We start from the raw sequence: 16,733 nt of genomic DNA on the forward strand, positions 1-16,733 counted from the left end.
CTTGCTCCCGGCTTCCTGCGTCTGTGCCGCCAGGGGACAAGGCAGTGTCCGCAGGGGCACAGCTCCACGGGCCGCCCCCCCAGGGCCCCACAACTGCCCTGGACCAGCTGCCCCTCCCTGAAGGGCACCCGACCCCGCTGGGTAAGGGGCCTGCCCCTCTCTCCACCTGGACTCACTGTGTCAGCTGGAGGGAGGCTTCTCCAACAACCTAAATTGGCAACACGTGTTTGCAATGGAATGAAAACCCCCATGGAAGCTCCCCCACCCCAGGGAGCCACCCCCCCAGCGGCCCCCCTGCCCGCCGCGGCCTGCGGGGCATCTGCCCACCGCCTGCCTCCTCGGCCCCCTCCTGACGCATCAGGCCCCGCAGGGCTCAGACGCGTAAAGAAGCCCTCAGATGAAAGCTCCCGTAATGGGCCTCTCATGCCCCACGGGGGCAGGAAAAGGGAGATCAAACCCAAGTGACCAAAGGAGCCAAATTATTGTAGTTCAGACACAGAGCAGAGAAAGCAGCTGCTAATGGGACTCGGCAAACTGCCCCCGAACAGGCAAGGCGGGCGCCCCGGGACTTGCACCAGCGACATCGCTTTCATCTGCCTCAAAGCTCAACTGTGTCCCTAGGAGCTGAGCCGGCCAGGGAGGGGCCGGGTCCTCAGGGCCCCCTCCACCCCCTCCTGCCCCCCACCCCCTACCCCCGCCTCCTTGGAAGTGACCAGTGTCACCGTCTCAGTGTCATTCATTCTGCTTCTAAGAAGTGTCTGCAAAGATAACCAGAAAGCAGATACTACGACTACTGGACTGGCGGCTACCGGGCTCGAAGCTACAAACGCTGCTTAGAACAAACATCGCTGTGCTCTGGTATCTGCACCTACAGCGATGCCCCCCTTCCGGGGGTGTAATTGCTGCCCTGCCCTCCCTCCCCTCCTCGTGAGCTCCCTTCACCTTCGCCTCCTCTGCTTCCCCCGGAATCAGCGCGTCCCCAGTAGCTACGCTCCGATACCACACCAAGGCTTGTGGCCTCTCGCTTTTATTTCAGGTTAGCAAAAAGAGAAAAGTGCATCCCTGAGTACAGTTTGGCCTGGGGTGTAGACCAAATGTTTGGGGAGGGATGGAAAGACGCTGGACAGCCTCGAAGGCCAGCATGTCGTTCGAACTCGATCCCTGGGACAGTGATGGAGCCCCGGGGTTTCCTGGCAGGAGGGAGCTGTGGTTGGACCTACCCTTTGGTCGGCTCGGAACGGCCGCCGCAGAGGGGGCCTGGACGGAAGGAGCAGGCAAACGGAAGTTGGGTAGGACAAGGGTCTCGAGGCCTGGGGGTCCTCACTAAAGGCTGTGCCTGCTAACTGTTAAAATGCAGCACAGTATTTTTCAGATCGGCTGTAAAACGGGGTGAGCTTGACCGGAACTCAAGGGACAAATGCAGCCAACTGAAGTCAATGAGTAATTGACCGAACAGTGTCCCTGAGCAATGGCTAAGCCTCCTTTCTGGACACAGAGCTCTGGGTGCGAATCCTGTGTCTTTTTTACTGGCTGCAAATAAATACAACTGCCCCGAGACAACCGCGGCTCCTTCTTGACTATAGCACCCCCGGCGGCCGACGCCTTGAGTCTGGTAACAGGTGAGAGGCATCAAAAATCACCACAAATAGTCCCATACTTGCCCACCAAGAGGCGGGGGCACTGCGCCACCCCTTGCGCCCAGGCGGAGCCTGTAACTGCTTCAGCCGCGCGGCTCTGCCAGGCCCAGGCCTCTCCTTCTCGAACTCGGCCCCAGCCTGAGGAGGCCCAGCAGCCACGTGAGGCTGGCCGCCCAGCCCATGAGTCAGCTTCTCCAAAGTGGATCCACCTGCCCTTGCTGAGCCACTCGGGTCATCAGAGACAGGCTCTCTGCCAAATCCTGCCCATGCTGCAGAACCAGGAGCAAGTAAATGTTTTAAACCATTAAGCTTTTTGTTCGTTTGTTTTTGTTAACCCAACCTGAGGATATTTTTTCCATGGACTTTAGAGAGAGTGGAAAGGAGGGAGGGAAGGAGGGAGAGAGAAACATCGGTTGGTTGCCTCCCGCACAGGCCCCGACTGGGGCTTGGGATCGAACCTGCAACCGAGGTGCGTGCCCTTGACCGGGAACGGAACCCGCCACCCTTCGGTGCACAGGCCGACACTCTAGAGCAACACCAGCTAGGGCTAAATCACTAAGTTTGGGGGCAATTTATTACATGGCAATAAGTAGCCGAAAACACTGGACATGGGAGGCTGGGGAGAGAGTTCAGCGGGACCCCCCGGATAAGCGCTTGCTGGGCTTGAGCGGGGCCAGCAGTGGCCAGGAGACCCCGGGCAGTTTCAACAGCTGCACCCATGTGTTTCTGCTACAATCACAGCAGCTGCCTCCCCACCCACCCCTGTGCCAGCAGGGTGCAGTCTCCCTGGGCTGGGGGCCGGGGTCCTCGGGCAGGGCTGCCATCTGGGCAGCTTGCAGGACAGCTGGGCTCTCGGGAAAAGCATGGCCCTGGCCGTGGTAATTGGCAGATCCTTCCTTTGGGAGGTCATCCTGCCTCTTCAAATATAATCAGAGGGTTTGAGAATTTAATTTTTCCCCAGGGTCACGTTGCAGCGGGAAGAGAACTCTGACCGCAAGGTCCTGTTGATCTGACTTCCTCTTAATTAGCGTCCTGTCCGCCCTCCCACCAGGCCCGGCTGCTTTCAGAAGCATGGAGCCCACGCTGGCCTCTTCATGTTTCTCTCTCCCCACCCCTTCCTCTCTCCAAAAAAAATCAATAAAAACATTTAAAAAATAAATAAATGTACAATATCCACAATGAGCAAAATATCAAAAATTTAAATAAAGTTCTTCGAAGAGCTCAGTGAGGAATCGCGCTATGACCCAGCAACTTCACTCCTAGGTGTCCGCCCGAAAGAGCTGAAAACAGGTGCCCAAACCACACTTGTACATGAGCGTTGGCGGGGGCGTCGCAATCGCCAAAAGGTGGGGACAGTCCAAGCGTCCACCCACAGACGAGCGGACAAGCAGCGTGGTCCTTCCGTAAAACTCAGTGTCCTCCAGCCACAAAGAGGGGCAGAGCCCTCAGGACACTGGCCCGTGGAGACCCGGGAACTGCCCAGAGCAGGCCCCGGAGCGGACGCCCCTCAGCCTCAGCCCCCAGGCCTGAGGCGCCGCCTTCCCCTTGTTTAAGCTGCTGGTCTCGGTTCATTTTAACGGCAGCCTGGCAAACATTTAAAGGTTCGCGGGCACCCAGCAGGGTTTGGGGCCAAGGGCGCGTGGACTCTGCCAGAGGCTGTGATGAGCGCTTTCCAGGGGGTCGCTTGTCACTTGGTGTTTGTAAGGGGCTCTTCCTGTCCCAGGACACTGGGAACTGGGCGCATGTCCCCGACCTCGGGGAGGCCAGCTGGGCCGTTTGCCAGGCAGCGGGGCCGTGCCTGGCCACAGAGAGCACGAGCCCGGTGGTCCTCGACTGGAAACCTGAGTCGTGCAGACGGAAGGGACAAGTTGCAGAAAAATCACATCCCAACAGTCCATTTGCTTTTTTTTAATTGCAGGTATAAGCACAGTGAAAGCAGAAATGCCGGGAGGAGAGCACGCAGGCCCGCTGCAGAGGTTCCTTCTAGGAGCAGGGGTGACAGAGCTCGCATTTCTCATTTTAAAAACTGTTTTAAAAAGTAATACGATTATGGGTGAATCTCACTCCGCTCACACTCTTCAGTCTTTTGCGAATGTTACATCTCTGACAAGCATTAAGGTAGCTCAATGCCGGGCTACAGTGGGCCTCGGGGAGAGAGGGTCAGGCAGGGCCTCGTCCCCCTGAATCTCGGGAGCCGCAGAATCGCCCCACCCCGGGAAGCTGGGAGTGTACCCGAGGGAACCGAGGCCCAGGGAGGGCTGGTGGCAGATCCAGGCCACACGGCTCGGGAATGCCGAGGCCAGATTTGAATCCGCCCCCTGGCCCCTCTCCCGGCCTCTGTGTAGGTTTCCTGGGTTCCCCCAAACTACCTCCCGGGAACCTCGCAGGGGAGAGCGGGGCCTCCGCAGCAGCGGATGGAGCAGGGGGGCGGCGAGCTCTTCCCAACAGCCTGGCTCCCAGTGACGAGACCCTGAGACCCGATAGCCATCACTGTGCCCACGGCCTTCTAAGTGACTCACTCAACTCCCGTCCACACTGAGCTGGCCTCAGGCCAGACGCCATCACCCTCTGATGGGCTGTGGCCTGACGCCGATTCAGGGGGGCTCCCTCGCAGGCCAGGGGTTTACAGAGACCCGAAGCCCCACGGAGGACACTCAGGCGGTCGGGAGGAGAAACGCCTGACCCCACCCAGCCACTCAGCGCTGCGGGGGCCTGGGCGGGGCGGCGGGTAGTGACTGGGGAACCGGGCACATCCTGCCCACCTGGGGGCTGGGGGCCCTGTGTTTGTGCCAACGTCCAGCCAGCCCGACACTCACTGTGCACTTTTTGAATGTGGGTTGTTCTGCCAAAGGGCTTTGGATGCTCGTTGTCTCAAGTCCTCTGACGCATCCGGTGCCCCTGAGAAGCGGGCGCACAATGAGGCTGCCTGTCGGCCGAGCCCAGGCCCCCTGGCTTCTGACAACAGCCCTCCGTGGTGCCCCCCTCCCCAGGCCACCTGTCCTCTCTCCCGGCACCCACATCCCATTAGCCAGATGGGCTCCCACATGGCCCAGGGGGGCTGCCTGTGGGCCTGACTCAGGGCCAGGAAACAGGTGCAGCTGCCCAGGGCCTGCAGCTGAGTCACCAGCTCCCAGCACCCCAACTGCAGGGCATCGGCTCTGCCCTCCTGCAGCCCGAGCCACCAGGAAAAACCCACCTGGGTGAGTCGGCCCAGAGCACAAGTGGATTCCTGGACTCCCAGCGGAGCTCTGACCAGCAGCAATGCCCCGGGAAGCTCATCAGGACAGACTCACCACTGGGGGGATATGGCATGGAGGCGGGAGGAGGAGCAGGGGGAGGGGGCGGGCGGGGAGCTGGGGGGACGGGGTGCTGGTCGTGGGTTTAGGAAAGGGAGGCTCCCCACCGGGAGGCAAGGATGGCTCAGCCGGGGCCCGGGACACGGAGGTGACCATAGTGGGACCATCCAGAGCAAGGTCCCCCTGCTCCACTCAGAGACTCTCCTGGGAGGGATGAGTTTGCACAGTGTGTGTGTGGGGTGCAGCGGGTGTGGGGCTGTGGGCTCACTGAGAGGCTCGATGGCCCCCAGGACAGCTGTCATGTTTTTCTGGGGACCCCAGGCATGGTTCACCCGTCTCCCCGGAGGTGATGGCATTCGGGGCTGAGCCAGCGACTCTGCGGGCACGTTCAGCCATGCGTCCCGATGCCAAGGGAGTGAGCACTGTGGGCAGGGGAGCAGCACAAGGGAACAGGAGCTCAGGATAAACCGCCCCACAGAACCCAGACTCAGCGCGCCCCCAATCCAGCTTCCCCAGGAGAGCCACACACAGCCGTCCCCAGGTCAGCCTCTCCCGGGAGAGCCACACACAGCCGTCCCCAGGTCAGCCTCTCCAGGGACAGCCACACACAGCCGTCCCCAGGCGGCCTCCCCCGGGAGAGCCACACACAGCCGTCCCCAGGCGGCCTCCCCCGGGACAGCCACACACAGCCGTCCCCAGGCGGCCTCCCCCGGGACAGCCACACACAGCCGTCCCCAGGTCAGCCTCTCCAGGGACAGCCACACACAGCCGTCCCCAGGCGGCTTTCCCCGGGACAGCCACACACAGCCGTCCCCAGGCGGCTTTCCCCGGGACAGCCACACACAGCCGTCCCCAGGTCAGCCTCCCCCGGGACAGCCACACACAGCCGTCCCCAGGTCAGCCTCTCCAGGGACAGCCACACACAGCCGTCCCCAGGCGGCCTCCCCCGGGACAGCCACACACAGCCGTCCCCAGGTCAGCCTCTCCAGGGACAGCCACACACAGCCGTCCCCAGGCGGCTTTCCCCGGGACAGCCACACACAGCCGTCCCCAGGTCAGCCTCCCCCGGGAGAGCCACACACAGCCGTCCCCAGGTCAGCCTCTCCAGGGACAGCCACACACAGCCGTCCCCAGGTCAGCCTCCCCCGGGACAGCCACACACAGCCGTCCCCAGGTCAGCCTCTCCAGGGACAGCCACACACAGCCGTCCCCAGGTCAGCCTCTCCAGGGACAGCCACACACAGCCGTCCCCAGGTCAGCCTCTCCAGGGACAGCCACACACAGCCGTCCCCAGGTCAGCCTCTCCCGGGAGAGCCACACACAGCCGTCCCCAGGTCAGCCTCCCCCGGGAGAGCCACACACAGCCGTCCCCAGGCGGCTTCCCCCGGGAGAGCCACACATGCCAGCGGCCTCCAGCTGTGACACGAGGGCGGCCAGGGCCGGGAAGGGATGCGGAAGCCCCCGGGTCTGGACTGACCGTGCTCGGGGCTTATTTCAAAGTTTACAGACTGTGCGACTGAGAAGACCACGGCCTCGGGCCCGGCCTCAGGCGGCCCGCGAACTGCCCGCAGCAGCGTCCAGCGGAACTTCTGCTGGACCCAGGACCCGGATCTCAGTGAGGTGCTGCCAGTGCCGGCCCCGAAGCCCCCTCACAGCCGGAGGTTCAAAGAAGCGGGAGGAGGGGTCTCCCCACAGGCCGCCTAATGGGCCCCTCTGTCCACTCCGCCCTGCACCCAGTGAAGCCCCGTCTGCTCCTGTGACGGGGTCAGCAGGTCTCCCCACACGTCAGGATCCTTCAGCAGAGGGGACCAAGGAGCGACACTCGGGAACCCGCTCAAGGAGCTACGGCGCCTCCCTCCGTGGCCGCGTCCCCATCGGGCTGTTTTTAGGGGGCGACGCGGGATATTTTCACGCTGTTAGCTACTGGAGTGGGTTGGGTGGGGGTGGGGTTAGCCGCTAGGAGTCGAGGGAGGGAGGTTGAAGGTCACACAATCATCGCGGGGTCAAACGAAAGCCAGCTTAGAGCGCGAAGCCGCCTCTCCGTTTCTCCAACAGTAATGAGTCGCCGGCAGGCAGCCCGGTTTGTCACCTCTTCCAAGCCCCTCCCGTTTATGAGCCCATCTCGCCAACGTGAGCTCCTTTCCAGCACCAGGCGGCACATCCCTTCATTTATTTGTATTCATTAATTCATCAAGCATGCGTTGACCTTTTTGTGTGAAACGCTGTTTTAAACAGGAGTAATTCCAACTATATATAATTTTTTTTAAGTCCCAAATAACGTTGGCCTACAAGCCTGGAGGTGGGCAGCCCAGGGACCCAGATGCCTTCGGTCTTGCTGTCATCCGAAGTCATCACCTCGTGATCCAAAACAGCTGCTCAGCTCCAGCCCTCAGGTGCACATTCCAGGCAGCTGAAAGCAGGAAGGGACAAGGACCTGAATGGGGGCCCACCCCTGCGATCCCCTCCACCTGGAATGTGCTGGGCTCCACCTGGCCAATCCTGTTCACCCGTCGGGTTCTTCTCACGATGACAAGGCTGTTCTCTGTATAATTGCTTTTGTGTGTTTGGGTCTCCGTGAGGGCAGGGATGCCTGCTGTCGATCCTGCTGCAGTCCGGGGAGGGGGGGGGGCGGAGGCGGCCTGTCCCAGGGCACGTCGCATGGCTGAGTGCCAGTGCGGGCACTGCCCGGGTTTCTCCGCATCTGTGCTCTTTTCGCTGGTCGGACCCGTTGGTCTTTCTTGATGGTGGTGAGCAGGACTTCTAAGGGAAGCACGCTATGCAAGGCTAAAATTATGCTTTCTGCTTGGTTCCCATTACTCTAATGGTGACCCATTTTGTCTGCCGCACGCTGGGCCCTCTTCAAGATGACAAAGTGACGGTGACTCCCATCCGGTCACCGCTGAGCACACAGAGCCATTAGAGCCCGGCTGTGGCTCCAGCACAGGCTGTGCCGGAAGCAGCGCCTGTCTCCCTGAGCGCTGCCCCCGGGGCTGACCTGGGCGGAAACGGCAGCGCCTGGCTCCTGCCTGCTCCGCCGGCCCCCCCGCCCAGGGTCACAGTCGCCGCCCAGACCGGGGGGAGCAGCCCTGTGCTGTCCCCGTGGGTCACGGCGAGAGGCCTTGTGAAGTAGAGGAGGCGGCTGGTTTTGAGCACAGGTGTCACCCGGTGTAGCTTTGTTAAATGGGTTCATAACACACGTGGATGCTGCTGACGATTTCCCCACGAGACACGTGCGGAACGTGCCAGAGGGCAGGTGTCTGGTTACCGCGTGTTCTTGCTCTCTAGTCCACGTGCCACACCCCTCGGGGCCACGCCAGGACCCTCGACAGGCCCCAGGCTGCCCCCCGGGCCCTGCACTCAGGAGGGCTCTGCTTCCAGGAAGGTCTGGGGCTGTTTGGATAAAAACTTGGCCCCCCACTAAGTGCACCATTGACCAGGGCCCACGTGCACGCTCCTTGTCTGCAGGGGCCGCCTCCCTGCGCTGTGAGGCCTGAACCCTGGCTCCGTGGCTGGGCGTCTGACCCAAGTTTTCAGTTGAGAATGTCTGCTTCTTCGGACTCAGAGGCCCCTTGACAACGTGAGTTGAGAGCAGAGGGGTCCTCAAGCTCTCGTCCACGGCAAGAGGCAGCTGCCTCACCTGGGACAGAAGAAGGTGAAACTGGCCAAGACGCGCCCCGCACGGGGCACCTTTGTTCTCAGAAGAAAAGCGAGTGTTCCCGAGATGCGGCAGGACACCCCGTTAAACCAGCAGTTCTCAGGTAGCTGGGGCGCCTGTGGCTGGCCCCTGCCCGCTCCCCAATGTTGCCCACATACTCTGGCACCGGGCATGACAGGGTGTGACCGTCACTTCCATGATGAGGCACAGAACACTGCCCTCTGCTCCCCCATCTCAGCTGTCCCTCTGCCCCCAATTCCCGCTGCCCTCCTTGGGGGCATCAGTCTGTGCGTCCTGGTCAGGCCCCCTGCTCCTTGCTGTCCTCCCACCTTCCAGAAATAGAAGTGGCTGGAAGTCAAACTGTGCCCCGGAGAACCACCCTGTCACTCCCACTGCAGCCAGGAGTCTGTTCCCAAGACACCCCCCAACCAAGCCAAGTCTCCCTGCCAGCGCCCCTCCTGGCACTCTAGCAAACCAGGGCAGTACTTGGCACCCAGGCGAGGACCCTGCTCCCTGCCAACCAGCCGGCTGGCCTGGATCCAAGTCCTCAAGCCCCTGCGCCCTTTCTCATCTGTGCAGAGGCAAATGGCTGTCCTCTAGGGGTGGCCTGAGCTGTCTGCACAAAAGGTTCACAAACAAATGTAGGGTAGATGCAGGGTAGATGCAGGGTAGATGTAGGAGCATCGTGGTCAGTGTTGTTCGTCCTGGATCCTGCTCACTCCAGGTCCCTGATGACATCAGCCAACCCCATCTTCAGCTGGCAGGCGGGGAGAAGGCCGCAGCCTCCCGGCAGCTGGCGCGGGCTGGCGGCACCTGCAGGCGGGGCCGCCTCTGTGCCACTGCGGAGGACTTCAGTGCCAGGGAGGAGGGGCTCGGGCGGATTCCTGCCTCATGGCCTCGCCCCTCTTCAGAAGCCTGGAGGCGCCCTGTCCGCGTGCCCCGGGGTCTGTGAGCAGGAAGGAGCCCCCGGGCCTGGCCCAAGCTCAGCAAGTTTTCCTGGAGCAAGTGAGACGGGCGGGTTCCTGGCTGATTCCCTCGCCGCCTGCCACAGCCTTTCTGCTGCCCACCCGCCTGTCCACCCCTTGGCCACCTCTGGGAGCATGGGCTGGTTTCCGCTCTGGGCCCCCCAGGTCCCCAAGGGCTTGGCCACTCCCTGATCCTGCTCGAAACTGCTGTGTCCTGAACCTGGGAGTCGGAGGACACTGGCAGGGACCAGTTCCAAGCCAGCAGTGCCTGTGGGATGTAGGGGCGCCCACAGCTCTGGGGGGGATGGTCTTCCGGGGCCCACAGCCCAACAGCCCTGGCTGACTCACCCCCTTTTAGCAAAACAGGGCTGGGGTTTGGGCTGCTGAAGGCCACTGGGCACCCAGAGGTGAGAGAGCTGGGCGCCAGTAAGCAGACAGGGTGCCCAGGGCTGTGCGGCTGGCGGGGCTCGGATGGAGGGGTGGCCCCCACCCTGCCCCCCAGGGTCTCTGGCCCTGGAGCTCAGCGGCCTTCCTGGGGGGCGGGGCGATGTGGGGGGGGCGGGGCTCGCTGGCCCTGAGGTCAGGGCCCTGGGAATGGGGGTGGGGCCTCCGGCACTGACCGCGGGGTGTTCGGGGCTCTCTGGGCGGTTTGGGGGGCTCTCCATTCAGTTTTGGGGTCTCTCCCGCGGAGCTTGGAGGGGTCTCTCCGCTGTCCCTGCCGCCCTCCCCCCATGCAGACCCCCGCGTGGCCCCGCGAAGCTGGGGGGACCCCCTGACGAGCCGCCGTGGGTCCCTCCGCCCCTCTCGGGGGCGGGAACTGAGCCCCGTGACGCGGCCGCGCGCCCCGGACGCGGCGCATAAAGAGGGGCCCCGGCGCGGACACGTCGAGGGAGCGCAGCCGCCCGTCCAGCCCGAGCCGAGCCCGCGCCGAGCCCGCGCCCGCGCCATGCGCTGACCGCCCGCCGGACACGCCGGACACGCCGGACACGCCGGACGCGGGACCCCGCTCAAGGTACCGCGCCCTCGGGGCCCAACCGAGGTGCCCGCCCGCGCTCCCGGGGCGCGGCGCCGCCGCCCCTGCCCCTGGCCTGTCCCCATCTCTGTCCCCCGTCCCCATCTCTGTCCCCATCCCCGTCCCCCGTCCCCATCCCCGTCCCCCGTCCCCATCCCCGTCCCCATCCCCGCCCCCCCGTCCCCATCCCCGCCCCCCGTCCCCATCCCCGCCCCCCGTCCCCGCCCCCCGTCCCCATCCCCGTCCCCCGCCCCCCGCCCCCCGCCCCCCGTCCCCCGTCCCCGGTCCCCCGTCCCCCGCCCCCCGCCCCCCGTCCCCCGTCCCCCGTCCCCCGTCCCCTGCCCTCCGCCCCCCGTCCCCCGTCCCCCGTCCCCTGCCGGGGCACCGGCCACTGAGGGCGCGAACGGCTGGGTCCCCGGTCCCTCCGCCCCCCGCGGCCGGTCCGAGCTCCCCCGACGCCCGCGGCCCTTCCCTTGCAGATGCCCAGAGGCGGCGCCCTGCTGCTCGCCTCCCTGCTCCTCGCCGCCACCCTGGGGCTCGGGTCCCCGGTAAGTGCAGCGTGGGGACCCCCCCCCCCCGCCCCGCGAGCCGCATCTCCTCCGGGCGAGGGGCGATCGCACTGGAACCAGACTGGGGGGTGCGGGCGCTCGCTCCGGGGGGGCCCCCCGCCTGGCCCGCTCCCCGCGTGGACAGCCCAGGAGACGCGGGCGCCGCGGGCTTTAGCGCCACCGGCGGACGCGCTGGGCCGGGCCGGCGTCCTCGGCACCCCTCGGCACCCCTCGGCACCCCTCGGCACCCCTCGGCACCCCTCGGCAGCGGGCGGTGCGGGCGGGTCTGGTCTGCGCTCGGGTGGAGCCCGCAGCCTGCTGTCCTGGGAACTCGGCGTATTCGGGCAAACCTGGAGCTCCTGGCGGCTCCCGAAAGCCCGGGCGCTGCCCTAATTCCCACACTGTGCCCGGAAAGCCTGGGTGGCGGGTTCCTTCCCTCCCGCTGCAGGTTTGCGCTCAGCTTCCTGTGCCAGTGGCCCAGGGGCGCCGGTGACCCGCGGGTGCCCGGCTGGGCGGCGCCCGGAAGCTGCCCCTGGGCTTCTCCGAGCCACACAGCCTGTGCCGGGCACGTCCTGGCCACCTGACCCCCTTTCTCCCATTTAAGGTGAAGGAAAAGAGGGGCTGGACCCTGAACAGCGCTGGCTACCTTCTTGGTCCACGTAAGTGACACGCGTCCAGGGTCTCTCGAGACCCTGAACCTGCTGGGCCGACTGCGGCCATCTGCGTGGGTCCAGTTCTGTCTGAGATCTGCGGGGCCGGTGGTCATCCTGACACGTAGCTGGTCCACTGTCGGTCAGATAAAGGGAAGTGGGGGTTTCCTGAGATTCTAAGGATGGGCTTCCATGTGGGTTAACATTTGCCATGTGTCCAGGTGGCACCTGCGCCACTCCCTGAACTCAGCCCCCCCCCCCACGGCCCCTCCCCAGCCTGAGGCACCGGGCTGGGTCTGGAACCCCGGCCCCTCCTGCACCCTGGCACCCTGTCTCCTGCCTTCTCCACTGGATTTCCCCTTTTTGCCCCATGCCTCAGGGCTGCCGCCTCCACCCAGTTTAAACGGCCTCTGGGGCCATCTTAGTTCTTAATCCCAGAGTTTAAATACACACTTTCTCCTACTCGGATGGTTATTTATCCACCTGGAGGGTCCCTGAGAGCCCGGCACAGACGGCAAACACCAGATGGGCCACAGGCGGGATCCACGGGGTGCATTTGGCCTCAGGTCCCACGTGGTCTTTTCAGTGGTTCAAGGGGTGCATGTTTTCCTGAACCCCAAGTTCTCTCCCTCAGAAAGCACATCGTCTCTGGGTGCTACTGGCCCCAAAGACAGGAGGAGCCTTTCAACAAATGTGTGTTTGTGTCACTGGAATGCTGACAACCTAGGAGACCTTGCATCCTGAGCTAGGACACACTCTTTCCCGCTGTCCTGGGAGCTGTCACCTAGGTGGTTGTTAGAAGTCTTTTCAACTTAGTGCTTGCCCTTGATTTCTACATCCGCGTAGAAACAGCGCCCAGAGGGACGCGTTGGCAGCAGACGCCCGACCGCATGTCGGAAGGATCAGCTCCCTTCCCCTTCCCCTGAATCTAGTGCCAGGAGCTCTGTCTGGGAAAATGACTTAACTTTCTTTTGTCTGGTCCTGGAGATGACACAACCCGCCAGGCCATGGAGCCAGACACCCTGAGCCCCGCCCCCTTCCTCCCCCCCCTCCAGTATCTCCTCAGTTGCCCAAACCCGTCCCTTCCTCACTCCAGGCCACTTGGTTAGATCCCTTGTTTTTCTTCCAGTAGTTTCTTTTTCTTTTTTTTAAATATATCTTTATTGATTTCAGAGAGAGGAAAGGAGAGGGAGAGAGAGAGAGAGAAACATCAGTGATGAGTCATTGATCGAGCCTGCAACCCAGGCATGTGCCCTGACCGGGAATCGAACCCTGATCGCCTGGATCCTAGGTTGATGCTCAACCGCTGAGCCACACCCGGCCGGGCTCTTCCAGTAGTTTCTTAAGGGATCTCTCAAGATCCACACCGCCCACCACACACACACAGTCACGCAGCTTACCCAACCCCCGGCGAGCGTGTCTGTCCCTCTCCCTGGCTCAAAGCCATCTCCTCCACAGCTGCCAGAGTGGTCTTTGAAAGAAAAGCTGATTACGTCAGAACTTAAAATTCTTCGGTGGCCCCCCTTGTGTTCAGGGACATAGGGCCCCAGCCCTGGTGGTCTGCAGCACCCCTGGGAGCCTCCTTGCGCTCCCTGCTGCACCAGGCCTGTGTTCCCCTGGGCCCTGGCCCTGGAGAGTCCCAGTAGCTGTGACGAACTGGGCCCTGGGCCCCCGGCCCCGGTACAAGCTGTTACGTCGGGTCCCCCGGGCAGTGTCCCTCCCAGGGCTGTGGCTTCCACACTCGGCTGTAGTTTTACCGTCGGCTCCTTGAGCACTTTGATGACAGGCAGCCGTAGGGCCTTTTTTGGGGGTGGGGGGGCACGAGGACAGTAACGCACTCAGGTTTTATCCTGTCCCATCCCAAACAGATGCCGTTGACAACCACAGGTCATTCCACGACAGGCACAGCCTGGCCGGCAAGCGGGACCTGCAGCCTGAAGACACGGACAGGGCAGGTGAGGGGACTTAGTCCGGGGCTCCGGGTCGTTCCGCGCCCGTCACCTCTGGGGCGCGCAGGGCAGTGGCCTGGCCCGACCCCGCCCCATCTGGCCACTGCTGGAAACGGAAGCAGCAGAACCCGAGTGCGGTGCTGGGGCAGTGCGGGGTCGGCAGGGGCCTTCTGGATGCGTGGTCTCCGGGAGGGGCCCAGGGTCACGAAGATGCCGGGGCGCACTGACCTCGGGGCGCCTGTGGAGGTCGTGAGCGCTGTCCCTTCTGGTTCCCAGGTGGCTTTGACCAGCCACTGCCTGGGGATGACCGTGTGAGCAAGATGATCGACCTCCTGACCTTACTGCATCTCCGAGGTACGTGAAGTGTGACCGGTTTGCATGTCCACCTCCGGGAGCCCTGGGCACCCAAAATGCCTCAGGGAGGGATCCCCTAGGCGTCTGCTGTCACCATCCCCGCACGCCTAACGTCACCACTGTTGACTGGGATTAGGAACCCGCGACTGGAACCCGCTCCCGGGGCTGGGATTGCTGCTGGGCACACTGTCCCTGCAAAGGGTCATCGACCGGCTGTTCCCAGGAAGAGGGGGCCTCAGGGTTCAGGTCACTCGGGAACTGTTGACGTGGCAGCGACCACTGTCCCTGTGTGAGCCCAGTGGAGCCTTCGGCGGGGTCTCTGCCTGTGACTTCCCAGCAGGAGCCCATCGACTCTTCCCGTGTTTTTAACTTTAGACTTTGGATTTTGTAGCGTGGAACTTCCTTCGTTAGGAGAGAGCGTTTTATTCCTCAGGCAGGAGGCGGCTTCCTCACGCGTGTGGGAGCCCGAGGGTTTCCGGGGGGGGGGGGGGGGTAGGACACGCTGGGTCCCGCTTTGTATGGGCCCCAGCAGCCGCGGCCTGTGCTGGGGCCGTGACCCTCCGTGGGGACGGTGGGGGCTCGTCACCGGGTGTCATCCCTTTGCAGAGCCTGGGGCCCTGGAGCCCATGCTTCCCGCGGCTGTTTCCTCGGAAGACGCGGAGCCGTCAGTCCCGAGGGAGCCGGGCAGTGTCGCCGCGTCCCGGGAAGTGCGACTGTAGGGGGATGGGCCGGCTGTGCCAACTCGCGCCGGGCGACCAGCCCGTCCCCTCCGCTTTGATGCCAGGTTGTTGTAATTTAAGGTTTTTCCCCTTGTGAAGACTCCGAGTGGCAAAATAAAAACCAGCAAGTGCTTTCGTGGTCTTTCTTCCTCGCGCCTGTCCTGTCACCACCACCAGTGTGCTTTAAAGGCCAGGCCTGAGCCCTGGCTCCCTGGCTCGGGTGGTTGGAGCGTCTTCCCACCACGCCCCAAAAGGCTGCGGGTTCCATTCCAGGTCGGGGTGCATATGGCAGGCAACCGGCTGATGTCTCTCTCTCTCTCTTCCTGTCTCTAAGAAATCAATAAAAAACATATTGGGTGAGGATTAAAAAAGGACACATAAAGCTCGGTTGTAACCACATAATTAGATAAAAGTTTTAAACCCGAATCCCATCGTCAAGAGCATCTGAGAGCCGCCTCCGGCCCCTGCCCGTCGGGAACGGTTCCCTTCAGGTTAAGCAGAGTCACACACTCAGGAAGGTGAGTCTGTGACTGAGAAAAACACAGCCCGACGCTCCCCTTGTGGGGCTGACACTTCAGGGGACGGACCCAGAATGTCAGGAGCAACAGGAAACGTGACCCGTGAGGAGTCTGGTGTCCTGAGTGTGACAAGTGATAAGCAGAACAGAGCCGGCAGGGGGAGGCCGGGAGTGACCCGGGGACCCACAGGGCCAGTATTAAAATTCGTGTGGCCCAGGTAGGAAGGCGAGTGTCCCGGAAACCTTAACCTGGTGGCAGAGGAGGAGATGCCTTGACGGTGCGGGAAGCCAGCAGATGGGACGGCTCCGTGAACCAGCGGCGCCGTGCGTCCCGAGGAGAGTCACACCTGAAGGCCCGGAGGAACCAGGGCGATGGAGCCGGTTTGCTCAGTGACCACGCGGGGCCTCTGGGCCACATCACAGGACTTCACACACCCGCACCGACTCTTACAAGAGCTGAGCCACCTGCTCAATCCCCCAGCCCCAGCCCCCGGCCCTGGGCTCAGGCTCTAGCTCAGCGCACTCGCTGCAGCCAGAGGTGCCCAGCCCGAGGACCAGGCTGGTGCAGGCGGGCTCCCCCCGGCTCGAGGTCAGGCCAGCGCCCGGGGCCGCCCCCTCCCGCTCCGCCTGCGCAGGGCCGGCTGAGTGTGGACACGCGGGTGTGACGGTCGGGGTGCGCGTGTCACAGCGCAGTCCTTTTCACTTGGTCACAGGTTGGAATGACAGTGTTTGGCATATATTGGGTAAGTGAAAGAGCGTTAAGTCAAGTTTCACCTGTTCCTTTTCACTTTTCAAAATGTGGCGACTGGGCCCCAGCTAGCTGCTCGGTGGTTAGCGCGTCAGCCCGCGGACTGAAGGGTCCCGGGTTCGATCCCAGTCAAGGGCACGCACCCGGGCTGCAGGCTCCGTCCGGCCCGGGTGGGGCGCGTGCGGGAGGCGACCAGTCCGTGTCTCTCACATCGATGTCTCTCCCTCTCTCCCCCTTCCACTCTCTGAAAAGCAATGGGAAAAATACCCTTGGGTTACGATTTAAAAAAATAAAACGTGTCAACTGGGAATTTAAAGCTACCTGTGTGGGGAGGAAGGTGGCCCCGGAAAGGAGGCCCAGAGCCCCATCCCGGTGCCCTCCCAGCCCTGCGGGGCGGCGGGGCCCCTGCCTGTCCCCGCCTCTGTTCCCGCCCCCTCAGTGCTGTTTCTACCTCTGGCTTTCGCCTCAGAGCCTGGGTCCCGACGGGAGGAAGGGGGTCGACGGGGAAGAATGAAGGCCCAGAGCCAAGCTGCTCCGGGTGCAGCTCCCTCTGCTGGGCCTGGGCCGAGCCCCGGGCACGAGGGGCCTGCACCTGCGCCCCGGACAGGCCGAGGCGCGACTTCATTACGGAGTTAATTACAACCGTGACACAGCTGAGATTTTTCTTTTTTACTTTTACAATA

At 63.2% G+C, this 16,733-nt stretch overlaps 1 protein-coding gene across 1 annotated transcript; it reads left to right on the forward strand.

The window, feature by feature from the left end:
• Positions 1 to 10,143: 10,143 nt before the first annotated feature.
• Positions 10,144 to 14,917, forward strand: GAL (galanin and GMAP prepropeptide). Its single transcript, XM_081153600.1, has 6 exons — positions 10,144 to 10,565; positions 11,045 to 11,113; positions 11,718 to 11,772; positions 13,632 to 13,718; positions 13,989 to 14,066; positions 14,673 to 14,917. The coding sequence occupies exons 2-6, from the start codon at positions 11,045 to 11,047 to the stop codon at positions 14,783 to 14,785; spliced, it is 402 nt and encodes a 133-aa protein (XP_081009726.1). The 5' UTR covers positions 10,144 to 10,565; the 3' UTR covers positions 14,786 to 14,917.
• The last annotated feature ends 1,816 nt before the right edge of the window (positions 14,918 to 16,733 follow it).

The sequence above is a fragment of the Miniopterus schreibersii genome (assembly GCF_964146895.1).
Source record: "Miniopterus schreibersii genome assembly, chromosome: 12".
In the NCBI taxonomy this organism is placed as follows: Eukaryota; Metazoa; Chordata; class Mammalia; order Chiroptera; family Miniopteridae; genus Miniopterus; species Miniopterus schreibersii.

Excerpts from the sequence above, each read along its gene's own strand:
- GAL (XM_081153600.1), top strand. The coding sequence starts at position 11,045 with ATGCCCAGAGGCGGCGCCCTGCTGCTCGCCTCCCTGCTCCTCGCCGCC. Across the intron at positions 11,114-11,717 it reads CCCTGGGGCTCGGGTCCCCG|GTGAAGGAAAAGAGGGGCTG; the intron begins GTAAGTGCAGCG and ends CTCCCATTTAAG. Across the intron at positions 13,719-13,988 it reads TGAAGACACGGACAGGGCAG|GTGGCTTTGACCAGCCACTG; the intron begins GTGAGGGGACTT and ends TCTGGTTCCCAG.